Source organism: Herpailurus yagouaroundi, unplaced genomic scaffold (assembly GCF_014898765.1).
Source record: "Herpailurus yagouaroundi ecotype Mexico unplaced genomic scaffold, PumYag 221, whole genome shotgun sequence".
Taxonomy (NCBI): domain Eukaryota; kingdom Metazoa; phylum Chordata; class Mammalia; order Carnivora; family Felidae; genus Herpailurus; species Herpailurus yagouaroundi.
The window spans coordinates 19835887-19863468 of NW_024412452.1; the positions used below are offsets into that span (position 1 = coordinate 19835887).

General features: G+C 35.2%; 1 protein-coding gene across 10 annotated transcripts in view; it reads right to left on the reverse strand.

The window, feature by feature from the left end:
• Nucleotides 1–27582, reverse strand: part of EHBP1 (EH domain binding protein 1) — a 364778-nt gene that overhangs the window by 237411 nt on the left and 99785 nt on the right. For all 10 annotated transcript variants that reach the window (XM_040458288.1, XM_040458291.1, XM_040458287.1 and 7 more), the window contains 2 exons: nt 18881–18976; nt 12587–12640 (listed from right to left, as the gene is read on the reverse strand). In XM_040458288.1, the coding sequence (XP_040314222.1) occupies nt 12587–12640; nt 18881–18976 (150 nt within the window). The remainder of the gene's footprint in view (nt 1–12586; nt 12641–18880; nt 18977–27582) is intronic.

The following is a 27582-nucleotide window of genomic DNA, read 5'->3' on the forward strand; positions in this document are numbered from 1 at the left end:
CATGGGTTCGTAAGATCAAGTCCCGTGTTGGGCTCCGCAGTGACAGCACGGAGCCTGCTTGGAATTCTCTCTCTCCCTCTGTCTCTGACTCTCCCTCACTCACTTGAACACACGGGCATACTCTGTCACTCTCTCCCTCTCTCAAAATAAACAAATAAACTTTAAAAAAAAAATAAAGGATTTTTTAAAACTTAAAAACAAATCTATCTTAAGGCAAAGAATATTCTTCAAGCATTGAATTATTTTAAACTAAAGTACCGTATTTATCAGAACACTGTTTTATCATATCATTAAGCATAAGATTGTTATTAAAAGACACTATTTCATCAGTGTCTAGAAGTCACAATGCTGATAACAGTCAATTATTATACCCAATTTATGGTAGAGCAGAGAGATATACTAGGTAAATATGCCTCATTAGTTTAATGATATGGAGAGATTAATGAATATGTCATAAACAAAAAAGAATCACAAAATAAAATTTTAAAGACAAGTTAGGTATTAAAATAGAAAAAAATGGGTAAGACAATACATTATTCACAGAGTTGTGAAAATCTTATTTTCTGGAGATATTAAAGGTATTAAAGTACCAAGACAGTTTTGTATTCTCAAGCTGATAACTTTCTACACTGGATCTGAATTGCACATGCAAATTTTGTTTCCCTAATCAGATACACACTTCTCTTATGTCAGCAATTCCATTTTAATAGGATATAATTCATGAAAATATTCCATTGCTTTTCTATCAGTACAAATGCACCTATATCTAATTATATAATGCAAAGTTCCATTTCTATACAAAGAAATAATTTAACTTAAAATTATTTTTAAGATTTTTTTTTTTAAGTAATCTCTACACCCAAGTGTGGCTCGAACCCACAACCCTAAGATCAAGAGTTGCATACTCTACCAACTGAGCCAGTCAGGTGCCCCAATTTAACTTAAAATTTTAATAATTTTTGTTTTTATAATTCACTTCATCATTGTCTTTGAGCAAAGAACTACGTAGGAAGTCTCCAACATATTAACCAGTCTTTCAAGATGGTTAGTGTGGCAGAAAACTAGAATGCCAAAAATCCATTCAATTTTAGACTAAGGAAGTTTTATTTACATATTCCTGATAGAATATAGAGATAGTGAAAGTAGCAAATTGAAAAAATCTTAAATACTTTTCTACTAAAAGTCTAGAGTGGCATTAGAACCCTACTGTAAAGCAATTACCAAGTCTCTGTTCTACTATTTTTCTTCAGGGAGAAAAAAGACCTCATGCAAATTCATAACATCTTCTACACACTAGCATCTTTTAACTGCTAAATTTCTATGAATTAACATGTAAAAAATTGTTCAAATACACTGTTGGTTTTAAATATCTGTAAGGAAGTATTAAAGGTTTGTTTTGATGGCTATCTTGTTTATCAGTTTCCTGCCTCCAACTGGCAAAAAAAGAAAAAAAAAAAAAGAACTGAAAGTAACTATGGCTCTCTTTCTCACTCATCTATAGGGAAGGTATCTGAAGGTAACTAGCAAAGAAGATACTATATAGCTCTAGCAATTTAGAAGACAGACTGCAGTTTCCCACTATAACTCAATAACTAGACAAATTATATGCCATCAAATTCATTCACTATCAAGTTTAGACTATTTTTTACTTTATAGAAACTGAAATACACAAGGCTTTGGTATCTTCCTTAGTTCCCAGAACTCTCCTTTTAAGTCCCCTTATGATCATCTCCAAAAACATACAATCATTAGAGATACAGTAATCATTCACTACGATGCTTTCTATTCTATTACCAGTTTTAAACAGAAATGTCTATTACAATGCAAAAATATGCTACTGCTCTACTTCCTTCAGTGTTAAGGTCATTTGATGAAATGTATATACATTAACTAAAACTCTAACAAATTTAAACTTTTAAATATTACTCAATAATGCTATTTGGTCTTTATGCTAGTACCCTCCATTTACTGTCTGCAAAAAGTGTACAAGATTAAAGAAAGTAAGACACAAGGGTGGCTACTACCTAACGTTACAAAGTGACAAAATAGGTTATCCACCTGAGAAGTGGTTTTCCTGCTTCTATATGTCACTCAACTATTTACCAAAAATTGTAAAACACTCAGTGTTCCTTAAAATGTTCTGGGCAGAGATTTCACTGAAAATCTGATTTTTAAAAAAGGTGGAACTTCATCTACAAAATTTTACCTATTAAAGAAAGATATTAAAAAGATCTCAATCCTCTGAAGTCCATCCACGCAAGAACCTCTAAGAATCCCAAAATTTAAGGTCTTTAAGAGCCCTTGCTTGCTTATGATAGTAAGCTGGCAGTGCTGTTACCAGTGAAGGCTATTGCCTGCATAATGAGGAAAGGATGATTTCACAAACCCGAATGGTTGGATAATATACATCCTTTCTGAAACATTGTGCTTATAAATGATCTTTGGTCAAGCATATTCAATTCCAAATCTGGTATTCAAGAGTTTCCATGACGTGATCCCTTTTTTTTCTTTTTTCTTTTTTTTTTTTTTTTTTTACATAGAGCGTGTGCGCACATGCACGCGAGACCACAGGGGCGAGGGGCGGGGTGGGGGGAGAGAAAATGAGAGAGACAGAGAGAGAGATATCTTAAGCAGGTTCCACGCTCAGTGTGGAGCCCAATGCAAGGCTCAATCCCATGACCGTGGGATCATGGAAACTGATCATTTGACGTTAGATGAAATCAAGAGTTGGATGCTCAACCAACTGAGCTGCCCAGGCACCCCTGACCAGATCCTTTTTAACCTAATCAGTTAACTAAGTAATTTCCTTATTCCCTCGTTTCCCTTCCAAGTTTATTATTTTCCTCTCATTTGTAAAGTTTCTGTGCCATTTATTATTAGCATGTATTGAATTCTGTTTTTCAAGTACTGTGCTAGATGCTTTTTATGCTTTTAATATCTCTAGTCCAAGGTATCATTTTGTAAAATATCTCTGTTTTATGGATGAGAAAACAGAGGTTCTGAAAGGAGAAATATGTATGAAGTCCAAATTTACAGCTAGCAAGTGTGATTCATGATTCAAATCCAGGCCTGTGTCCAAAGCCTTGCTTTCAGCATCCAATGCTGCTCCAACTTTTCCTTTTAGTTATCCTCAACAGTCAAGAAGATGCATATCTCCAAGGACTAGGACTCAGGACTAGAAGCAGCTCAATCAAAATAGGACACTTCTTTGAGCTCATGTTTCATCTTCAAAATTCGTATGACTTTTCCCTATTTCTGAAATGATTCTGTGGAGATTTCATTATAAAAATACCTTGAAGTACATGTTAAAGAAGAGGATTTACAACACAGAAAGAAACTGCCACACAACTCTAAGGATAAACAGAGCCAGGTTTCGCAAACAGCTCTTAAAATGTTCTTGATAATTTCAGTACATATTAACTCATTTACCTCTAACTTCTATAGTACTTTTCAGCCATCATTACACATTTAGCATACTATACTTCATTTATTCTTGTTTCATGTGTTTATTTCTCAAGCCAGATTTTAGTATCTGAGCAGAGATGTTCCCATGTATCCTCCATAGTAATTAGTGCAGCTAGGCTCTACACCCCAGTGCCTAGGACAATAAACGTTTGATGAGTGAATTAGTGCATAAATGCATGGGTAAAATGGATGGGGCTTGAGAGTCTAAAGACTTGCATTTGAGACCAAGCTAAGAGGATTTCTGTGTGTTCTTGAGCTAGTCATTTAACCTCACCAAGTCAGAGAAATTATAATAATGTCCACTTTAGAGAGATTTCTTAGGGATTAAAAGAAGTATTCATTTGAAAACAGTTTGTATTCTTTAACAAAACTTACCAAATATTATTTATGAAGTTATAAATGATCAGTTGCTATAGTTTAATTTTATTTTAAGAGGCAGGTAAAGGAAGATCTTTAATATATCACATTTGTGTAACAAAATAATTTTAGAAACAAAAGTAAAGTGTAATAATTCTGGTAAAGTATCATCTTTTTCATCGGTCTAAGTATGAGGACATAAAATTATTTTCCTAATGAGATATATTTCATAATGTATAAAGTGCTGTTTTATACACTCACCCACTCCTATTTTCCAAATCTTTAATTTGGAAAAAAAAAAGTGGGTGACCCCAATATTCTCAAAGCCGTCTCCTTTCTGCATCAGAATTCTGATTCAGTAGGTCCAAGTTGGGGCCCAGGTGTCAGCATTGTTAAAAAAAATGGCATGGACGATTTTAGGGCAGCAAATGCTAATTTAAAACTAAAAACATCAACACTTCTTTACCACTATTACCCACCATGTGAACCATGTAATTTTGTAGGTCCACAGCAATATATAGTCAATTCTTTAATTTCTTAATTATAATGAAACTCAACTAAGTGGTTATAAATTACTATAGCCCTAGAAGAATCAACCAATATTTTTTAAAGTAAATTCTATGCCCAACCTGGGGCTTGAACTCATGACTCTGAAACCAAGAGTCACATGCTCTACCAATTAAGTCAGCCAGGAGCCCCTAACCAATATTTTTAAAATTAAATATTCTAGAAAGTAATCTCCTAAACTATATGCAGTTCCACAAAGGAGCCATAATCTCTCTTGTCTCTGCTCAAGGTAACCCAGCCACCTGAAGCACTTTCCAAATTCCCTGCAGCTATCAGGAGTACTTAATTTTTTTTTTAATGTTTTTATTTTTGAATGAGAGAGACAGAGACAAAGAGCAAGCGGGGTAAGGGCAGAAAGAGAGAGGGACACGTAATCTGAAGCAGGCTCCAGGTTCTGAGCTGTCAGCACAGAGCCTGACATGGGGCTCAAACCCATGAAGCACGAGATCATGACCTGAGCCAAAGTCACACACTTAACTGACTGAGCCACACAGATGCCCCAGGAGTACTTAACCTTTAATCTGAAATCTCTTATTTGGATTTTGGCTAGTACAGTGCCTATGCCTATATTATACTGTCTAAATTACAGCAACAGTCCCAAGGAGGCCTGAGGCAGCACTCAGTCAAACATATATTTCTGCAGCAAAATGAATAACCGTTCATACTAAGTGGAATAAATACTACAACTAGCCTCACTTCAGGTCAGGACAGGTTTGGCCACCAAATGAATTTGAACCAAATTTTTGAAAAATACATATTTTAAAAAGTCTTCAGATAGTAAAGATTTTTGGCTTTTGAGGTTACAGATAAAGAACTGTAAAAACTTTATCAGTAAAGTTTTTTACTTTATCAGTAAAAAAAAAACTGTAAAAATATAAAAAAAACTTATCTTTTAGGTTTCAATTTATATATTACTTTCATTAGAAAGCTTCCTCTAACCCACCAAAACTGGGGTTGGTATGTTCTATATGTGCACTTGTAATGCCCTATACTTATTCCTATCTTAGTGGCTACCTGTTCATCTCCCCCTAAACGGTAGGGTACCTGGAGTCAGGGGCCACATCTTTTTCACTATTACATGCTCAATAACTAGCAAATATCTGCCACATAGTATCCACTTAATCAACTTAGTGAATAAATAAGCAATTTTAAGCATTAAGACTTTAATCTAGTAAAATTTTATATTATTGCTCTACTTACTTCATCTGTAAAGTATGATTAACATCAATAAAGATGAATTTCCACATAATACATTATGATAATAATCAGGAAATCAAACCAAAAAGACTACCCAATAGCATATGCACCGTGACAGTATAAAAACAGTACTTTGTGGCTGGAAAATAAAACTTTTCCTTAAGTTTGTTAGCTAGAACATTTCACAAAGTAAACTACAATATGAAATAAATTATGTAACATGCAGTAGTTTATTTACATTTTTAACACAGGACTTCTTGCATTACACATAGATAAATACAGTACAGTTGACTTTAGATTTTAATCCATTTGTGGTCCCTTCTGTGTCAAGAATTTTAGAATGTAGAATCTGAAGATGGAAACTTGGTTTCTTCTAATTAATATGCTCTAATAAAATTGACAAATAACTGATAAAAAATTAAAGACATTAGGCAAGATGAAAATGGAAAACTAAGGAAATATTTAAGCAAATAGAGTTACACAAGAATCTTATGATTTTGAGGATTCTGACAGGCTCAAAGCACGCATAATCATTCTTGAGCATACTTTTTTTTTTTAAACATTTTTTTAAGTTTATTTATTTTGAGAGAGAGAAGAAGAGAGTTCACCAGCAAGGGAGGGGCAGAGAGAAAGGGGGAAAGAGAGAATCCCAAGCAGGTTCCAAGCTGTCAGTGCAGACCCAGAGGAGGGGCTCGAATCCACAAACCATGAAATCATGACCTGAGCTGAAATCAAGAGTCAGTCATTATACCACAGAGCCACTCAGGCGCCCCAGGCATATTTATCTTTTAAATGAAACCAACATTTTCCCACAATTTTCTTTGAGGCCAATGGGTCACTTGGGAATAAAAGATATAGATTTTCCTCCAGAAGCACAATCTGAAAGATTTCTGAACTAGAATGGCACATTAAATATGTAGTATTAAAAAAAAAAATAGGAAAAAAAGGAATATATATGGACTTTCTCTGAAATTGGACCAAAATGAGAGTGAGCTAGCTGACAAAACTTCATTTAACTACTAGCTATATCTAGAATACCCTATCTTATTCACATAGCCAGTCAGCTACTATTCACATAATCATATATGACAACAAGGTGACATTAGAGAAACCCAGGAAAACCTGTGTACACTATGAGTTTCCTATCCCAAATTCAGGAGGTTAATTCTAAGAGGTTGGGGGGTCCAGGGGGGAAGGAAGCTCTGTTGCTTCTAATATATGTTAAATTTTTTTCTATGTGGAAACAGAAAAAAATAGTATCACTTTTCAAGTACAAAATCATTTTGAACCATAGGCCTACCAGATCAGAAAGCTCATCTAAAAGAAAGTTTACAAAAAAGAATTTTATTTTCCATTTGTAGATAGATCACCTTTTCTGGCATGCCAGTATCTTTTAGCAAGTTTCTAAACCAATGATATTCAAAAGCGGCCATCATCATTAACAGAAGGAACGATACAATATCTGAGATGTACTTCAAATTATCTGGTAAAAATAAAAAATAGAAAAGTGGATGGACCAATGAAATAAATTTGGCAAAATACTGACAATTACTGAGGCTGAGAGATGGGTACATAAAGATGCATCATATTATTCCTACTACTATTGTATATGTTTGAAATAATTTTAAAAATTTAAGTTGAGATTTTTTAAATTGGATGTATATAATTAGTATACAATACTAACAAATACAGATATATGGGCATTACTGACTAACCACTCTCTAGTTATTGGGTTAACAGAAGAACAAAAAATGGAGTTGTTCCTAGTGTAAGTTTGAACGTCTTCCCCACCTACCTAGTGTCACTTCCATGTAGAAGGAAGGTCAACAGGGACTGATCAGGTTCAAGAAAGTTAACTGGGTCACATTTCTGTGGGGTAGAATATTAATAGGCAGGCTGTAACCAGGACTATACTAGAGCAAACATCCTACCCTAAAAAAGCTAGGCCATCTCTAATTGGTACTTAAGATTATAAATTGTTGTATTGGTTACATGTGGGAGGAGATGTTTGTAATTTTTGTGACATGTGGGTTGTGGTATTCTTATATGTACTATTCACCCTTTGGGACTTTGGAAAAGTAGTATTTATGAGTTTCTTGGGGCTAAGAAGATAATCCCAGTTTGGAGTTACTGAAGAAGCTATACCAGTTTAAATGGAAGAAACTGCAAGCTACAGTTCCTGTAAAAACTAGCCAGTCTTTACCCAACCATTGGAATGAGATCCTTTGGCTGAGATGACACAGAAGAAAATGATTAGAGGAAATAAGAGGCATTTATATATTATTTTTCCTCTGAAAGAAAAAGCAGAGGTAATTTATCAGACTACAGTTCTGTGAGATCAAGAGACTGAGTAGATTTCAGAGGAGGATTCAAACTTAAATTTAATAAGGTCAGAAACTCTGTGATTTTAAATTGTTTACCTTGTATTGTTTGAGCTATTATATCATCTCTATTCGTGGTATAATCGTGTCAGTTGAGTTTGGTTGTACAACCAATCTTCTTCAATATAATCCAATAAAAGAAACAAAGCAAAGGAGATCTATAGTACTGTCTTAGAATTAACATAATTAATATCGCATCTAATCCATTTAAATGGCTTCTGGAGGTAATATCACATAAATGGCAATAAAAAGGGCAACGAGATGGCCAAACTGCCCATCTCATTGGTCACAGGTAAAAACAGTGGGAAAGACTGAATAGCTGGCCTCAAGAAAACACATTACAATACTCTCTTCATCCCTAAGGAGGACACAACATCTCAAGTGAATCATCACACGCCTATTGCTAAATTTACTGGGTTGGTGGTAAAAATAAATAAATAAATAAACGTCTATTGATCATTAGTGGGTACTTCATGTTTTGTTTTGGGTGGTTTGTTTTTTGTTTTTTATTTTGGGGTAAAAAAAGCAAAAAAGCTCTTCCTCTCAATTATGTCATCAAGAACAGAAACTACTCTAAACTCACCATTGTCTCTCTTGCCCTCACCTGATCCTTCTTTTTTTCTGCTTGGAGTGCCTTTTTGTTGCATAACTCCTTTTTTTTAAATTTTTTAAACTACACTGGGCAGACACTTCCTCCAGGAACTCTTCCCTGCTGCTGCCCTCCTTTATAGTCTCCCAAAGAACCATTTTTCTTGCATTTCGTTCTTTAATTATATGACACCCTTAATAGTTTATAAATTTCAGAAGGACAGGATACTTCACACCATCAAATATAAGTCTCCACTCATTTTTAAATGATGTACCATCATTTTATACAGCACTAAGAAAGAAAAAAACACAACTAATTATAATTGCAGGACATCAAAAACTTAAGATGATCTAATTTCAGAGAAGTTAAATGTGGGGGAATAACATGCATGTCAGAATCAAGGAAATTCTACATGTCTTTTTTTTTTAATATTTTTTTTAATGCTTATTTATTTTTGAGAGAGAGAGCACACACACAAGCAGAGGAGGGGCAGAGAATTTGAAGCCGGTTCAGCACTGACGGCAGAGAGCCCAATGCAGGGGACCTGAGCCAGAGTCGGACACTTGGCCAACTGAGTCACCCAGGCACCCCTGAAATTCTACTGTCTTAATTGACTTTGTAGCTTCAATATTAACAAAATTCTGGGCATACAGAAAATGCACATCAAATGTTTGCAAAATGATGACTGAATGAATGAATACAACCTAGCTTGATGTTTTTTATCAATATGCATTTTTGGATTCATTCAAAAATCAAAAGATTCTTTTTAAAGAATAAAAATTTTTAAGTTTCAAAACAAGACTTATAGGTATAATTCACAAATATACTGGTTTTTATTTTAGTTGGATACCTTAAAGTACCAGGAAGGAAAAAACAATTGTTTTCTAAATATAACTATTATGGCTTCACATTAAAATAAAAGCCACAATGTCAAGTGCCCGGGTGAACAAACATTATTATATTATGGTAGATGAAAAAAAGAAACATGTTGCTTTGTGATATCCATTCTTGATGACCTGCACTAATAATATGGAAATGGACTGTGAATAATCCAAAATAAAGGATAATTTAAAACTCGTTTATATTTGTTTTTGAAATATTTTCATATACTCGTATTGTGATTAGATAAACACAAACACAGACTGTCTGGCCCAGGGGTAGATACTAATAAATCACCAACACTTGTTTAATTTCAGAAAACAAACTGGTTCTTAATCTTGGATTACATTTATAAGGGGAGGATGTCCTAAATCAAAAGCTGAAACCTTTCAAAAGATACAAGTATGTTTAAGTTTAATCCAAGTGAGATATTTTCAAGTTGTGTTCTCATTTCTTGAGATAAGTCTAGAACCACTGAGAAGCATAAGTGGTATAAAGGAACAGAAAGACTAAAATCCTGCAACTATAAGTTTGGAAATCTAGCTTCCTTTCTTTCACATTTTTCCATGTCCTCTAGAAAGAAAATTATAAAAATAACTATCCCTTACTGAACTAGATGCTTTCTATACATTATTTCTAATTTTCAGTAACCTATAGAGTAGATATTAATGCCATCACTTTATACCTACATACATTGAGACTGTAAAAGATTAAATAACTTGTACAAGGTCACAAAGCTAGCAGCAGTAAGATCACCTCTAAAGTTTTGACCTATGTGTAAGTAGCTTTCTGATCTAAAGAAGAAATGTCAGAAAAAAACTGGGAAATCTTTTCTGTGACCAGAAACAAAAGAACCAGCAAAATGAAGACAGCATTACCTTAATTTACACAAAGAAGCAAGAAAGTTGCTTTGGGAAAAAAATATTCAGAATTCTGAGGACTGATAAATTCCGGAATTCTATTTTGTAATGTCTAGCGGTAGTCAATAACTTTTAGATGGAATATGTACAATAATTAAAAACTACCTTTACTAATATAATACATATGTACCTCACAGGTTTATCACTATGAAAGGCTGATTAAAACTTCTCTATGACTCTACAATTTCAGTATTTCTTTCTGTTTTTATCACTAAGGGAGGTAGTTATTGCATAGGTCATAGAGAATGACAAGACCAGATAAAATTCTAACATCATAACTGTATAACTTAAGCAAGTTACTCAGCTTTCCTAAGTCTCATTTGCTTTATTCATAAAAATAATATTATTAATATCTGACTCACAGGGTTATTGTATGAGTAAATGAGATAATGTGTACAAAACATTCTATACAGTATCCAGTATACAGTAAGTGCCCAATAAATGTTATGGTAATATATTTTGGATAATTCTCTGTTTTATTGAGATATATTAAACAAAAACTAAACTTTTTATTGGCTGTGGGGTTATAAAACAAAGTGGAAGGCGATCCATTAATATCCCATTCAAAGAGCATGCCTTTTCAGTGTTAGAACGTTTTACCAACAGACTTTCAAACAAAACCCCAGATTTTACAAGAGAAAAAGAGAGACTTCAGTCCTTTGAAATTGTAAAGGGGAAGCACACTTAAAATGTGGGGCAGAATACACTGTAACATGTTAGTTACTGCTACAGGAATACAAATGTTTCTCCAGACAAGAGTCAATTTCATCATTTACCACTGAGGGGAGCTGTAACCTAGGAAAAGGTTTATACAGAGTCCCAAGGCTATTTTTAAACTTTCTCACACCTTACAGTATTCAGTTAATAAACTCTGTTTATGCCTGCTATAAAAATAGGCTTATGCACCTTTCAATGGGCTACTTTAAAGTAAATTCTTCAGGAATTTAGAACTGGTATGGCTCTATCTTAAGAGTAATTAAGATTTTCTAAACAAACATTGTTTTTACCATCAATTACGACTCAAATTTAATTGGCTAACTCTTTAACACATCAAGTTAATAAAGCGATTACAGATCTATAATTGAGTCATGAGTGCTGAAAACTAAAAGACCATCCATGAGGGAGAAGCTCTTATATGAGAATGAAAGTTAGCTTTTAAAGCTGTAACCAATTTCAAGAAGTCTCAGTTTGTTTGAATTTAAAACCTTCAATGACTACTCCAAGCACAATGTTCAAATCTATCCTACAGAAAGGACAGAATTGTTAACATGTATGAACATTTAACACAATTACACTGACGTGATATCCAGCCATCAGAACTCTCCCTACCATGTTTGGACCTGACTTTCCCAAGCTTCCCAGCTCCCCTGGGCTAAAAATGGCCCAGCCAGTATAGTATTCCTTTCATCACTGAGATATACAATGAAGTCAGGCGATACACTGACTCTGGAAGGAGTCAAAACATGCTATAAATCTGCTATAAATATATTTTAGAACTTTAATGGTGATCATGATGATAACAATGGTAACAGCTAATATTCACTGAAATCATTTAATCTTCACAAGAACCCTATAAATTTGTGGCTGAAAAGTTAAGAAACTTACCACAATCACACAGCTTATAAGTAGAAGAGCCAAGTTAGGGCTTAAAATTAGGTCTGACTCCAGAGCCCACATTCTTAATTCACTCTATTTTCATTGCCTACCTTCCCTAATCCCCATTTGAAAATATTTACTGAACACCTATTATATACCCGCTAGTCATGCGGGATTCCACAGTCTGTATATTAACTGAAGATGATTATTAAAGCACCAGTCTAAAATCTCTCAACCTAAAGCGCTAAAGCATGTACTTTATTTTTAAAGATGCCAAAGGGCATTTAGATTTTGTTCAACAAATGTTTAAAAAAGCATTTGCTATGTGAGAAGCACCATGCTAGATGCTGAACAGATAAAAAGATGAGTAAGACCTGGTCTTTCCTTTAAGCCCCAAACTAATACAAAGTATACTCATAATTCAGTAGAGTATTTTTACTTTTATAATTGTAACAAAAGACCTTCTTAAAAATAATTCTGCTACTGGCAATCATTTCATTAAAGAAATTCTAAAATCTACAAATTGCTATTAATTTTAATAAAGTAACATTTCTTCTACCACCAAAATGCTAGTGTACTTTAACAATGTATACAGTCAACAACGTGAAAGGTCGTGAAATCTGCCATGAGCTTACATTTTCTATGACAAATGTCCACTCTTTATCTTCAAATTCCTCTGCATGAGGATCCTGTAACAAAAGCAAAATATAAAGTTGAAATAGATTTCTTTAAACCATTCAATCCAACCAAGAACATACAAATGGCCGTGCTTTTACCTCTTACCAACTGTTAAAAAGGGAGAAGCAGAATAGCCTACTCTTAGAAACTTCCATAATTTCTCTACATCTAAATCATTATTTTATATTGAAAAATTCTCTATTTTACTTACGTTGATGCATGTAATTATCTTCCATCATTGCACCACTGAAAAAAGAAACCTGATCAGAGAGAGTGATAATTTAATGAACTATTAAGAAGCACTTTACTAAGATATAAAATGCTTGGGGTGCCTGGGTGGTTCAGTCCGTTAAGCATGGGACTCGATTTCAGCTCAGGTCATGATCTCAAGAGTTAGTGGGACAGAGCCCCATTCTGATGGGGCGGAGCCTGTTTGGGATTCTCTCTCCCTCTCTCCTTCTCCCTGCATGCCCACGTTCTCTTTCTCCCAAAATAAACAAACTTAAAAAAAAAAAAGATATAAAATGCTCATATAAAAGTCCTCATCCTGTTTTTATACTCATATTTTAAACTAAAAGTATCATTTGAGACAAGGTTTTCTTCTGAAGAGGTTATGTAAACATCTGGAATTTCAAAGCACAACAAGAGACTTTATAGTCTACACAAAATGGCAAATTGGCATGACTATTGATACCTTCATTCCTCCTCTCCTCCCATCAACCCTGAAAATGCCTCAGAAACCTGAGAAAGGATAATGAAGCCTCCAACCAAATGCAACTTTAAAAAAAAAAAAAAGCGCACTTTTGCAAGTATTTACTTGACAAATACTTAATGGTTACTTATTATATAAGAAATTGTAGATGTGAAAATGGACTCAAACACTGTTGTCCTTGCCTCTAAAGACAAACACAACTAATCTAAATAAATATGGTAAAAGAAATACATGGTTTCACCACAGGTTAGAAAACAACACATCAGTTATACATATATACAATGGAGTATTACTCAGCAATCAAAAAGAATGACACCTTGCCATTCACAACAACGTGGATAGAACTCGAGGGTATTATGCTAAGCGAAATTAGTCAGGAGAGAAAGACAAGTATCATATGACTTCACTCATATAAGGGCTTTGAGATATAAAGCAGATGAACATAAGGGAAGGGAAGCAAAAATAATATAAGAACAGGGAGGAGGACAAAACATAAGAGACTTAAATATGGAGGACAAACAGAAGGTTACTGGAGGGGTTATGGGAGGGGGGATGGGCTAAATGGGTAAGGGGCATTAAGGAATCTGCTCCTGAAATCATTGTTGCACTATTTGCTAACTAACTTGGATGTAAATTAAAAAAGAAAAAAAGAAAGAAAAAATAAATAAAAAGAAAATAACACATCACTTACAGGAATACATAGGAAAGTTTTATGAGAAAGAAGGCATCTATGCTAGGTGGGATAGTACAGATTTCCACAGATATTTGAATAAGTAAAGGCAAAAGCAATGGAGTATAAGACATAAAAGAAAAGTAGTGGGGTCACATCTATGTGCATTTACTTATTCAGATTCAACTCCACATATTAGAGAAGGCACAGGGATGGAGGTATTGAGCATGAGAGAATATTTAAATACAGCAGGCTTTGGGCTCAACATTCCACTCTAAGAATGAGGGAGTACACATACATGGAAAATGGGCTCTGCTATTCCTTTAATGGGGTTTAGGTCCCACATGCTTCTCATAGAGAAGCATCTTATTCATGATTGATTCCACTTTAGTCTATTAATAATCTTTTGCTTCTACTGCCACAGCTGAGTTTTGGTTCTTATCATTTTGTGCCTGAGCTATTTCAAGATAAAAGTGACTACGACATTCAGTCTTTCTGCCCTCCAATCAATCTTATACACAGATTATTCTCCCAAACCACAGTTCTGACCGTGTTGGTACCAACTCAGATTTCTTTAATGACACCCACCACCTATGGGATAAATTCCAAACTCCTTAGTTAGTTCTTTATTTCTGTTTACTTATTTTTCACATTAAAGCATGGTGGCTGGCTAATTCTGAGCTGTACTGAGGCAATAAGTTCTATGAGTAAATTCACACAAATGGGATAAAAAATCTGTCAAAAAGGAGTTTCTTCGGTGGTGCTGGGCAGAGAGGAGGTAGGAAAGGCTAGAAGAGAAAGACAGGTAGAAAATTCTACCTGAATATTTGTTTCCTCAGTTTGGCCCTGTCCACAAACTAGGTTTATGGAGAGAGAATGCCGTAAATAAAGGCTGAAGGAACTTTTCCATGAGTGATTTAGGTCATAAACAGTGCTACTTTAGAGACCAAGTAATAAAGTATATCACAATGCAGAGGAAAGAGACTTCTTACCACCCTTGCTGCCTGCCCTCCCTCCCCCCCCATTTTGTTGAGGAACACAGCAGAGTTTCAGCACAGCTAATATAATTAATAACAATAAATATTTACTAAGCACACACTCTGCCCCAGTTATTGTGCTAAGTGTTTTCATCATCACAGCAACTTATGAAATGCGTAGTATTTTTATTACCATTTAAAAGAACAGAAAACTGAGACCTCAAAGATGTCCCATCCCACAGTGAACAACCAGTAAGTGTTAAAACTATGTTACGATCCAGGTCTGTCTGACTTTTAGTTATGTTGTTGGTTCAGTTTTACTACTTTGTCCCCAGGACCTAGAAAAGTACCAGGCACACAGCAGGCTCTCAAGAATATTTGAGGAATGAATTAATGACTATATCTTATAATTTGACAAATACTGAACACTGCCTTATATATGACATACATTAATTCTCAAAGGAGATGAAACTTTTTTTTTAATGTTTATTTATTTTTGAGGGAGAGAGAGAAAGCACAGGGGAGGGGTAGAGAGAGACAGGGATAGAGGATCTGAAGCTGGCTCTGTGCTGACAGCAGAGACCTGATACAGGGCTCAAACTCATGAACTGTGAGATCATGACCTGAGCCGAAGCCAGATGATTAGCCAACTGAGCCACCCAGGCACCCCAGATGAAACATGTTTTAAAAACACGGGCAACGTATTACTCCTAAAAGAATAGTTTCAGTGGGACCAAGGGACACGTTTGATAGGTCAAAGTCAGTAAAAAGACATGAAAGAGCAAAAGTAATGTTTTCAGACCATTTTAAAATGGCATATATACACACAATTAACTATATTATTGATCAGACAAAAACATCTGTAATGAAAATTGCTTCGAGCATGTATCAATTAAGTCTTCTCTGTATCGTACTTTCTACCCTCTAGAATCTCCTACCTTACCGCTGCTGTAAAGAGAAAAACTGAAAATGGCTCAAAGAACCATTTTTCTTTTCAAAACCCTAAAAGGTTTTTGTTTTAATTTACTAGAAACAGCTATTTTCAATCTAATTCAAATTTCAAAAACAAACATGCAGAGTAAAAAAATTAGTATCTGGTCAAGTTGTAGGAAAATGAAACATACAACTTTTTACAAAAGCATTTTGTCTATGAGCACACTTCTGTGAATACCAACCACACTTAGGACAAAAAGGGTTCAGAGCAGTCCTTTCCCACTTGCAAATTTCAAGATTAAATGAGTTGTGAGACTTTAATAAAAGTAAAAGAGAGGAAAATATGAAAAAGTTTTCCACTTGAATATTTTAAATGCTGTTCAAAAGCAAGATCCAAAAATTACACTGAAGGAATAAAAAGTTGTTTTATCATTCTGCCCTTCTGTTAGAAATCTGGAGAGAGGGGGAGTTGGGGAGATAAAAGCCTCCACTGGAAATATTGTTTTAATATTTAAAATGGTTGCAAGTTTGCCTCAATATCACAATTAACCAAAAATGTTTACTACAACAAACTGGGGAGAAATGGATATTAGTTCTTCTTCCAACAGACTAAAACTCAAAGTCATAAAAGTTCAGTGATAAGGATATGCTGAACATTCTCATCGGTACTTGACAACAACACTTATCTCTTAATCCTCCAAGTACCCATTTCAACAGCCACTTTCAACTCAGAATCACTCAACTAGTACACATCCTTTTCCCAAACACATGGCTGTCAATTATTTATCAGCCCTATTCTAGCCCCTTACTCTCTATCATCATTTTTTTCAAGTTGTAAAACTATGTCCATTCGTTTTCTTTCCTAGTGTAAACAGCAAATCAAATCAAAATATTCAAAAAATTACTTAAAAGTCTTCCTCAAGCATGTCAGAAATCTTGCTGTTGTAATCTATATTCATAGCAGTTTTGTTTTTTTTTTTTATTACAGAATAGGATGTACAATGTGAAGGAAAGAAGAAGGGCTAAATCACTGTGACTTAGCAAGTCATGTTCTTCTTTAGTCTCAGTTTCCTTATCAGTACAAAAGGGATAATTATACAACCTTGGTTGGGGTTGCTGTGTGAGAATGATAGGAAATGTTCCAAAGGTCTTGCTGCTACCTACCAAGCTTACTGTACCATTCCAGTAAGAGATATATGGATAAAGGGAGTTTAATAACAGGCTTTTAGTACAGCTGACTAAAGGACTATCAGATAGTCCTGAACCTCCTTGAAAAAAGGAAGAGTAGTGACTATCTCACCCCTTATTTCTCTCTGGGCAAATTAAGTATGTGTATATATGACAAGCATGATTGAGCAATGTTATAACGTCAATAACAGTAATATCAAAACTATAAAACATAAAGTGTTAAAAATCTTTTGTAAAATAGATATCTATGAAATACAGAGCATTTAAAAGTAGAATTCCATTCATGAGTTAGTATATTAACATTCAACACACTCTTCTGTTTTACTGATCTCTGCAGTAGTTCCTGAATAAATGTATTAATAAATTAGATCACAAATTAAAAGGACTTTTTTACACACTGATTTCATGCTAAGCCATATAATGTTTCTCTACTTAAATTTCATGTCCTTAAATATTTAGTGGATTTTCACAAACTTTACATTATTAAATTATGCTCAATGAGATGTCTTTCTTCCTTCTGTCCAGCAAAAGTAACTTCAACACAACCGGAATGATTCAAAGAAGAAATTAAGCATTATTTTCTAATTTTACCACTTTCAAAAAGGCTAAAATGAAACCTTTCTCCACCATTTTTGGGAAGCAGGTAAGGAGTTAGGAAAGTAAACATTCTAGTGCCTAATGGGAACTCAGTGAGGACTACTTTGTAATGTTTCAAGAAATATGGAAGACTTTCAAGAAAAAAAAAACATGTATAACAGGCAGGTAGTTATACACACAGCTATGTTTTTGGATCTGTCCTTTGAATTTACAACCAGAATCTTGCTTTTAAGCTACAGTACTTGTAAAATATTAATGTCATTAAGATATTTATCAAATATCAATTTAAAATTTCTCTTCTTACATTAACATTAATAAAATACTTGTTTTTAAAAAATTTTTTTTAATGTTTATTTTTGAGAGAGAGAGAGTACGCAAGCAGGGGAGGGGCAGAGAGAGAAGTAGACACAGAATCTGAAGCAGGCTCCAGGCTCTGAGATGTCAGGACAGAGCCTGACGCAGGGATCGAACCCACGAGCTGTGAGATCATGACCTGAGCAGAAGTCTGGCGCTTAACCGACGGAGCCACCCAGGTGCCCCTAAAATACTTACTGAATACTAATTTTAAAACATATCTTCTGATTAGTCAAATAGGGCTAACAAAATGAGGCTCAGGACTGAGGAATTCCACAAACCTCACTTTCTACGATAAAGCACTTTAAAGTTTCCTATGGGTAGGGCGCCTGGCTGGCCCAGGCAGTTAAGCATCCCACTTTGGCTCAGATCACGATCTCATGGTTCAGTTCATGAGTTTGAACCCCACTTTGGGCTGTGCTCACAGCTCAGAGGCTGGAGCCTGCTTTGATTTTGTGTCTCCCTCATTCTCTGCCCTTCCCTCCCTTGTGCTCTGTCTCTCTTTCTCTCTCAAAAAGAAACATTAAAAAATTTTTTTTAAGTTTCCTGTGGGTAGAATATAGGAAGTAGTAAGAGAAGTATTTCAACTGATCTCAAAATTGTTAACAAGTTGAAAAGGACTCCCAAATTATTCTGATTTCATAGACCATGAAATACCCTGATGAACTTGCATTGATATAAACTCCTATATCCACAAAAACAATGCATATTCTATAGATTTGCACCCAAATATATAGAACAACGAATACTGAAATATTCTGTCATTTAGAACCATGATTATAAAATAATAAGTTGCATAAATTATAAAAATGGAACTTACCTTAAAAAGTGTCACAGTGATTTCAATGTTTTCAGGAACAGGCCACACTACAACACCACGGTATGGATTTTTTATTCCAGGTTGCCAGCTATGAGCCTACCAGAATAGTTAAAATAATGGTTTTAATATGAAGTACAGGAAATGCAATGTTAATAATTTACAAAAATTTATTGACACTGTTTATCTATTAGATCTGTAGTCTCCTTGAAACAAAAAAGATTAATCAAGTTAGATTTTTCAAGCATTAAAGTTGGGCCATGACAGTTCTATCACATGATAGCTATAGATTACTATCTGTAACCAAGATTTCACTCTCTCCCTCCCACCATCACATGCAAGAATATGCAAAAATGAGGTGTCTCATATTTTCAAAAGCTACTGTTTGTGATTGGATAAAAATTTTTTAGGAGAAATATTTTAAAAATTATTTTGTGATCAGGGCACCTGGGTGGCTCAGTCAGTTAAGCATCTGACTTCAGCTCAGGTCATGATCTCATGGTTTGTGAGTTCAAGCCCCGTGTCAGGCTCTGTGCTGACAGCTCAGAGCCTGGAGCCTGCTTCGGATCTGTGCACCCCTCTCTCTCTGCCCCTCCCCTACTTGTTTTCTCTCTCTCTCAAAAATAAATAAACATTAAAAAAATATATTTTTTGATCTAGGAACTTAAAGGAAAATTCATTCTTTAAAAGGAAAAACAAAGTTCATACTTTGCATTTAAGTTCATTTCCCATTAAACTGTAATGTTTATTTGGGACAAGTAAAGAAGAAAACAGTTTTTATAGAGTTAATATTTCTAGCACTTGTAATTTTAAAGATTCTTTTTCCTTGTCAATCTGGTTTTTTGTGGTTCCCTAAGGACCTTCCAAAATTTGGAAGTCATCACTATAGTTCTTTCTTTGTGGTGGTATTTCCAGTCAAAGCTGATGGAAGATTAGGTATGCCAAGACATCTCCGTTTTCTTTTCTATGAGCTGCAGGACACTCCATGAAAGTGATAATGAAAGCTAACACTATGGAGTACTTTCTAAGTGTCAGTCGAAGTTTGAAATTTACTTATGTTTAACTCATTTAATTAGCATAAGAACCCTATGAGGTAGCTACTATTCATTCATTCATTCATTCATTCATTCATTCATTCACTGACTCACTGATTCACGCATACAATTGATTCTATCTGCCAAGCACTGTCCAGGCACTGGAGTAGTTTAAAAAAAAAAAAAAATCTGCTTTAGTGGAGTTAACGATATACTAGAAAGAAGCAGACAAAATAATTAAGTAAAATATACAGTATGTTAGATAGAGGAAGTGCTATGGAGAAAAAAATGGAAGAAAGAAGGCTGGAGGGGAGGCAAGAAAAAGTAACACATGTCAACAGGATAGTCAGAGAAGGCATCATTGAGAAGGAGACACTTGAGAGAAGGCCTGACAGAGGAATCAGATACATAGATACATGGGATGAGACTTCTAAGGAGATGGAACAGCAACTGGAAAGGTCAGTCAGATAACAACAAGGCCAATGTGGTTGGAGCAAAGTTGGATACCAGGCTGGAGAAATAAGGAGGGTCCAGTCATATAAGGCTCTGAGAGGCCATTACAAAGACTTTTGACTTATTTATAATTCAAGTGAAATGGAAAGCCACTGAAGGTTTTTAAGCAAAGGCATGATGCTCTAAGTTATGTTTTAAAGGACACACTTCACTAATATTGCAAGAATAGGCTCTAGACATAAGAGAGGAAACAGGAAGACCAAGTAGAAGCTATTGCAATAATCCTGGGGAGAGGTGATGGTGATTTGGCTTCAAGTGGTAGAAAAGTGGTAAAGTGGTCAGATTCTGGATGTATTTTTTTCTTTATATTTTCAAGACAGAAACAACAAGATCTGCAGACTACATGGGAGAAAGAAAGTAACCAAGGCTGATTCCAAGGATTTTGCCCTTGAGCAACTGGAAGAAGAGAATTGCTATTAACAGATACAAAACAAGACTGCAAGAAGAGCAGGTTTGGAAAGTAAGATTGGGAACTCTGTTTTATACACATTAAATCTAAGGTGCATATTATATATTCAAGTGTAGATCTTCAAACAGGCAGCTGGAATAAATCTGGGAATCATTACCATACATAGGTGATACTTAAAGCTTAAGAGTAGATATGATCCCAAGGGACAGAGTACAGATAGAGAATATAAATGTTCAAGAACTGAACCTTGGAGCATAACATTAACAGGCCCAGGAAGTGAGGAGGAATCAGCAAAAGAGGGTTGGTACAGCAGAAGGAAAACCAGAGGCGTGTGGTATCCTGAAAGTCCAGTGAAGAAAATGTTTCATGGAGTGGGAGACAATCTGTGCCAAATCTTGCTGATAGGTTAGACAGAATGAGACCTGAAAAATAACCATCAGATTTAAGAAAGCAGAAGCCAATTCTGACTTCACAAGAGCCATTTCAGTGGAATGATGAGAGCAAATGCCTGACTGGATTGGAAAGGGTTCAACAAAGAATAAGAAAAAAGAAAGTAAAGATATCAAGTACACTCAATTCCTCTGAGATTTTTGCTGTAAGAGAAAGAGAAAACTAGTCTGCCTTTAGTGGTAAAATAATGGCAGAGAGAATTTTTTTAATAAAAATATTTTAATGCTGATGGTAAATATCCAGTTAAGAGGAAAAACTGAATGATGCAAAAGAGAAAATTACTAGAGTCATGCCCTTAACAGTAGGAAAAAGAGACAGATTGACCTTTGCCAGAAGCATAGATAATTCTTTCACGATAACAAGAAAGAAGCTAGAGGATATGACTGCAGGTGTGTGACAAGGAACAAATTTAACAGATGAGGAAAATGAGACACGGACTTGCCCAAGATCACACAGCAAGTAAGTGGCAGAAGTTGGATTTGAACCCACAAAATGGAAGTGAGAAAGGATCAAGATCATGGAAACTTATGTCCATTCAAATCTTATCATATTTTGTTAGTTAAGATACCAGCATAAGATAGGTTTAGCAGCATCTCCCCACTTCAACTCATAAATTGTTAGTAATTCTCCCTCTATTCTCTCTCCATTGCCGTCCAATCATAAAACTTCAGGGAAGGAAAGGGAAGTAGACACTGACCACAACAGAGTTAGCACACTATACCCAACAGCAAAAAGCTGAGTTCTACTGATTAAAGAATATCTCTAGAGATTCTTCTATTCCTCTATTTATGGAAATATGCCTATTGACACTTCTAGAACAAAAACTTCACAAAGTCAAGAATCTCCATTTTGAAAAGTAAATTTCTGCCTACCTTAGATAATCCTTAATCAAAACTCCACTCTACATACCTACACAGTTAATCTTGAAGATTTATGACAATTCTAATTCTTACATACTGTGATAGTAGGTCAGACTATTCCTCTGGTCTTTCCAAACTCACCATCATTATATTTTCATAGCCTCCCCACAGAATAAAAATATAAAAAGAGTATAATAACTGAACTTTTCTTATTAGCCACAGCAGCAAAGATACAGTATTTGTAAAATTCTTTTTTTTTAATATTTTTTAATGTTTATTTACTTTTGAGAGAGAGAGAGCACACACCTGAGCAAGTGGGGGAGGGGCAGAGAGAGATGGAGACACAGAATCCATACAGGCTCCAGGCTCTGAGCTGTCAGCACAGAGCCCGATGCAGGGCTCAAACTCACGAACTGTGAGATCATGACCTGAGCCAAAGGCAGACGCTTAACCGACTGAGCCACCCAGGTGCCCCATTTTTTAAATGTTTATTTATTTTTGAGACAGAAAAAGAGAGAGAGAGAGAGAGAGAGGGCACAAGCTGGGAAGGGGCAGACAGAGAGAGGGAGACACAGAATTGGAAGCAGGCTCCAGGCTTTAAGCTGTCAGTGCAGAGCCCGATGCAGGGCTCGAACCCAGAAACCACGAGATCATGACCTGAACCAAAGTTGGATGCTCAACTAACTAAGCCATTCAGGCGCCCCTAGTATTTGTAAAATTCATAATGAAAAAATGACCATCAATGAATTTTAGACCTGAAGATACCCTTAGGAGATCTAATCCAGATAAGAAAACTAAAGCAATCAAAGAGTAAAGAGCTTGCCTGAACCTACATGAGTAATCAGTAGGAGAACCACCTACATGATTTCCAAGTTCAAATTTCTTCACCCAACTAACATCTTACCCAGCTCTATCTCTGATTCATACAGTGGTCAAGAAAATAGTCTTCTATCCCTAAATTCTTAACATTTATGTGGATAATACAAATATCAAAAGTGAGAAAAGCAGGGAATGCAGAGATCACTGGGCAGAGTTAGTAGATGGTAGTATCAGATAATTTCTTCAGGTACCCTAATGCTAGCACTCTAAATGACCTCTTTCAATCCTCCTTCTTCGATCACAGAATAGAAATTAGATTGCTGAACAAACAAAAATAAAATCTGCTTAACAAACTAAAATCTTTTTTTTTTATTAAAAGAAGATGTAAGGGTGTTAGTTCCCAAGTTGCTAATATGCTGCCATTTTCTTACCATTCCACTCAGCATCTCTGTCCCCAGCAAAAAAGGTCCAACTAAGTCAGAGCTCTGGTTTTCTGATATTCCTTTTAGAGTCTATACAACCTGGCTAAGTTAGGACACTGTAACAACATCAATTAGTCTGGCTGAGTAGCTGGCACCACCTCCTTTATAATGTTAGCGAAATATTACATGGTAGGCAGAAAACAGAACGAAGTAAATTTTATTGTAAAGGAAACCAGGGATGTGCATAGTAGCAAACACGAAAAAAAAAGATTCCTATTTTCAAACAGCTTACTAAAACTTTCACTTCCAATTGAATTCAGGAATCTGAACCTAGAAAAAGAATGAAAAGTCCAATATGGGCAAAAATAGATTTGTGTAAAAAAAAAATTGTACAAATCCGTAGAGACATTAATTATGTTTTTAAGAATTTGATTTAGGAGAAGCACATATTTGCAAACATCACTACTGTAAGAACCCTGATTGGTCTTCACTGAAAGTAATAGAAAAGATTTTCTCAGAAAACATTAGGCACTGGGGCGACTGGGTGGCTCAGTCGGTTAAGTAGCCTACTTCGGCTCAGGTCATAATCTCGCAGTTTGTGAGTTCGAACTCCGTGTCAGGCGCTCTGTGCTGACACCTCGAAGCCTGCAGCCTGCTTCAGCTTCTGTGTCCCCCTCTCTCCCTGCCCCTCCCCCACCTTCTCTCTCCTCTCTCTCTCTCTCTCTCTCTCTCAAATAAGTAAACATTAAAAAAAAAAGAAAAAAAATTAGTCACAGAAACGCACATACAGCTATTCAGCTCTTTGCACAGTTAAGAAAGGCAGGTTATCTCTGTATTTGCCAGCAATCTATCTAGTACAGATAATAGTACAAAAGGATTAGGCCACATTATCCAGTTCCCCTTATACAATTTTTCTCATTTTTTAATCATATGACAGATCTTTTGACATGCCAAAGCAAACCTAGAAAAAAGGTAACATTTCTCAATTTAGGGTACTGACTCTATAAAATGCCTTACTTTCTCATTATTTCATGTCATACCTTCCCTAAAAGACTTGTACCTAATATGGTACTAAACACAGAATAAACATTCACTTGTTATTTGTGATTCCTACAAAATGAAAATATTTCACTAAAAATATATAGCTGTCACTTGTTAAATAGATAATTTTCGGTTTATAAAAATGCATATACCCATATGTTTAAGATGTCACATGTAGAGTTTACCTTAGAGTTGTCGCCATAAGGCAAAGCTCTGCAACTGTACCCTGCCTTCCTGTTACCTCAGCACATTGTAAAAGGCTGTAGCACAACCACAGAGCAAGAAAGTAAAGGTGGTAATGCCATCAAAAAGCTTGTGAGGACTTTAAAGTTCTGGTTTCCTTTGGAATCCTCCCATTTCTCTGTGAGCTTAAACTTCTGTTGGAAAACCATATTTAAGGCAACATACTACTCTGCCATAATTTATGGGGACTATCATAGTTGCTTTGATTCCTACTGCCATATATTTTACCGAAAAATAATTTTAAGTATATACAAATCAACTGCAGCCTAACAAATCTTTGTTATAAATGCCATGACTTGAGGAGAAGAGGTAGGGAAGCTGCACATTGTATTAATTATCCATGGTTAACTACTTTCTCAATAAAAAATGAGTTCTAATTATATATTTAGCTATCAAGATAAACATGTGCCCAAAGAAAGTGAGCACTAAACTAAGAAATAAACTTTAAATTAATTAAGGTAGGGTTGCCTGGGTGGCTCAGTCAGATAAGCATATGACTTTTGATTCCAGCTCAGGTCATAATCTCACGATTCTCAGGTCATAATCTCATGATTCATGAGATCAAACCCGCATTGAGCTCCACACTGATAGAGCGGAGTCTACTTAGAATTCTCTTTCTCCCTCCCTCTCTGCCCCTCCCTCACTCGTGCTCCCTCTTTCAAAATAAGTAAATAAAAACATTAAAAAAAAAATAAGGTAGTGTGCCTTATTATTTTACTCACTAATCTGATATTTATCTGGGTCTCAGTTATAAGTTTCAATCTATCAATCAATATAAAAAAAGGCAGGTATACTCAGAATCAGGAAAGAGAAATAATAAGCTACATGGATGACAAAAACCAAACTGACTACTGTGCAACTCAAACTCTTTCCAAAAACATAGTTAAAAGTAAAAACTAGAATGTTTTCTGCCCAATGGTTGCAGAGATCTTTTTTTCTCCCTCAGTGATTTCAATGGGACTCAGCAGCAAATAATGTGTATCTTAAAGGAAAACCATCAGAAAACAGAAGTATCTTTCAGAAGAAATAAAATGGTTCTAGTCTTTGGTTTTGGTACAACTGAAGGCTAATTTAATAAAAAATAGCTGGAGACAAGTTTGTGTGTGTGTGTGCGTGTGTTTTAAAGAATTCCAAAACGTCATGTATTTCAAGTTTCTTAAGATTAAAAAAAGTTACCTGCTTAACTTTTACAAAAATATTGTAATCATTTCTTTCACAATTTCTGAAACTGATTTTTAAGTCTCCCCCTTTTCTTCAGCTGTCTGTACAACTTATAACACAGCATTTCACATATGTATAAACATACTATGCACTTGCTATATAAAGAGCTTTTTTTTTAAATTTTTTTTTTCAACGTTTATTTATTTTTGGGAGAGAGAGAGACAGAGCATGAACGGGGGAGGGGCAGAGAGAGAGGGAGACACAGAATCGGAAACAGGCTCCAGGCTCTGAGCCATCAGCCCAGAGCCTGACGCGGGGCTCGAACTCACGGACCGCGAGACCGTGACCTGGCTGAAGTCGGACGCTTAACCGACTGCGCCACCCAGGCGCCCCTAAAGACCTTTAACACATGGTGGGTTCTTAAATTTTTTTCAAAAAAACTACATCTATAATATTTTAAGAGGAAACACAATGATTCTGAAATATCCAGAAGGGATTTAAAATATTAAGAGTGCCACAATTTGACAGTAGTACAAGAATTAATTCTTTCTAGAAAATATGCATTCTGGGAAAAATCAACCTATAGCCACATATGTTTGGATTTTACTATCTGGATTCAATCAATATTTGATACAATATGAAAAATAATTTGGCCTTAAAAGTTATTTGACTGACTTTTGAAAATGCAATTAAATAAAGGTGTATTTTACTTCAAATATGGGTATGCATTATGAATTGGTCTATAATCTACAGTATTTCATTATGTTTCATATTTTTTTAGAAAATAATTAGTATCTAATTATTAAAAGGAGAAAATTATTTTCTGTTGATAGCTAAAAACATGTTAAATGTAAAGTTTATAGTTATAGTTATATTCATCTATCATACTTAGTGGATGACCTTATATTATTCCTCTCCACAAAAGCCTAAGACCCACTAGGCAAAAATAACAATATCCAGCAAAACAGAGAAGACCCTAAGCCTATTTTTAGAACTCTTTCTCATATGTGAATGGATAAGAAAATACAGGTCCAAAATACAATGCCCCAAAACTATAAATATATGCTTTGAAGAAGATATCATTCGTGATATGATGTAAATGGACCTTTCCTATATGGCTGGTGGAAATACGTTTAAAAGTTAAAAATGTAGGGGCGCCTGGGTGGCGCAGTCGGTTAAGCGTCCGACTTCAGCCAGGTCACGATCTCGCGGTCCGGGAGTTCGAGCCCCGCGTCGGGCTCTGGGCTGATGGCTCACAGCCTGGAGCCTGTTTCCGATTCTGTGTCTCCCTCTCTCTCTGCCCCTCCCCCGTTCATGCTCTGTCTCTCTCTGTCCCAAAAAAATAAACGTTAAAAAAAAAAAAAAAAGTTAAAAATGTATCAACCCACTGATTCCAGTCCTAAGTATTTGCCCAAGAGAAATTAAAATATTTGTCTCCTAAAATACTGGTATGGTAATATTTATAGTAAACCTCTTTGCAGTAGTGAATATTCAAAATATACACTGGAAATGAATCAAATCATCAACAGTGGCATAAATAATCAAACTGTAGTAAATTCATTTGATGGAATACTACTCACCAATAAAAAAAAAAACTACCATATTCACAACAGCATGAATAAACCTCAAAAACATTACACTGAACAAAAGAAACCACACACAAAACAGTACTACTGTATGATTCCATTTCAATGAAATTCAAAAACAGGCAAAATTACTGTATGGTGACAGAAAAATCAGAATAGTGGTTGCC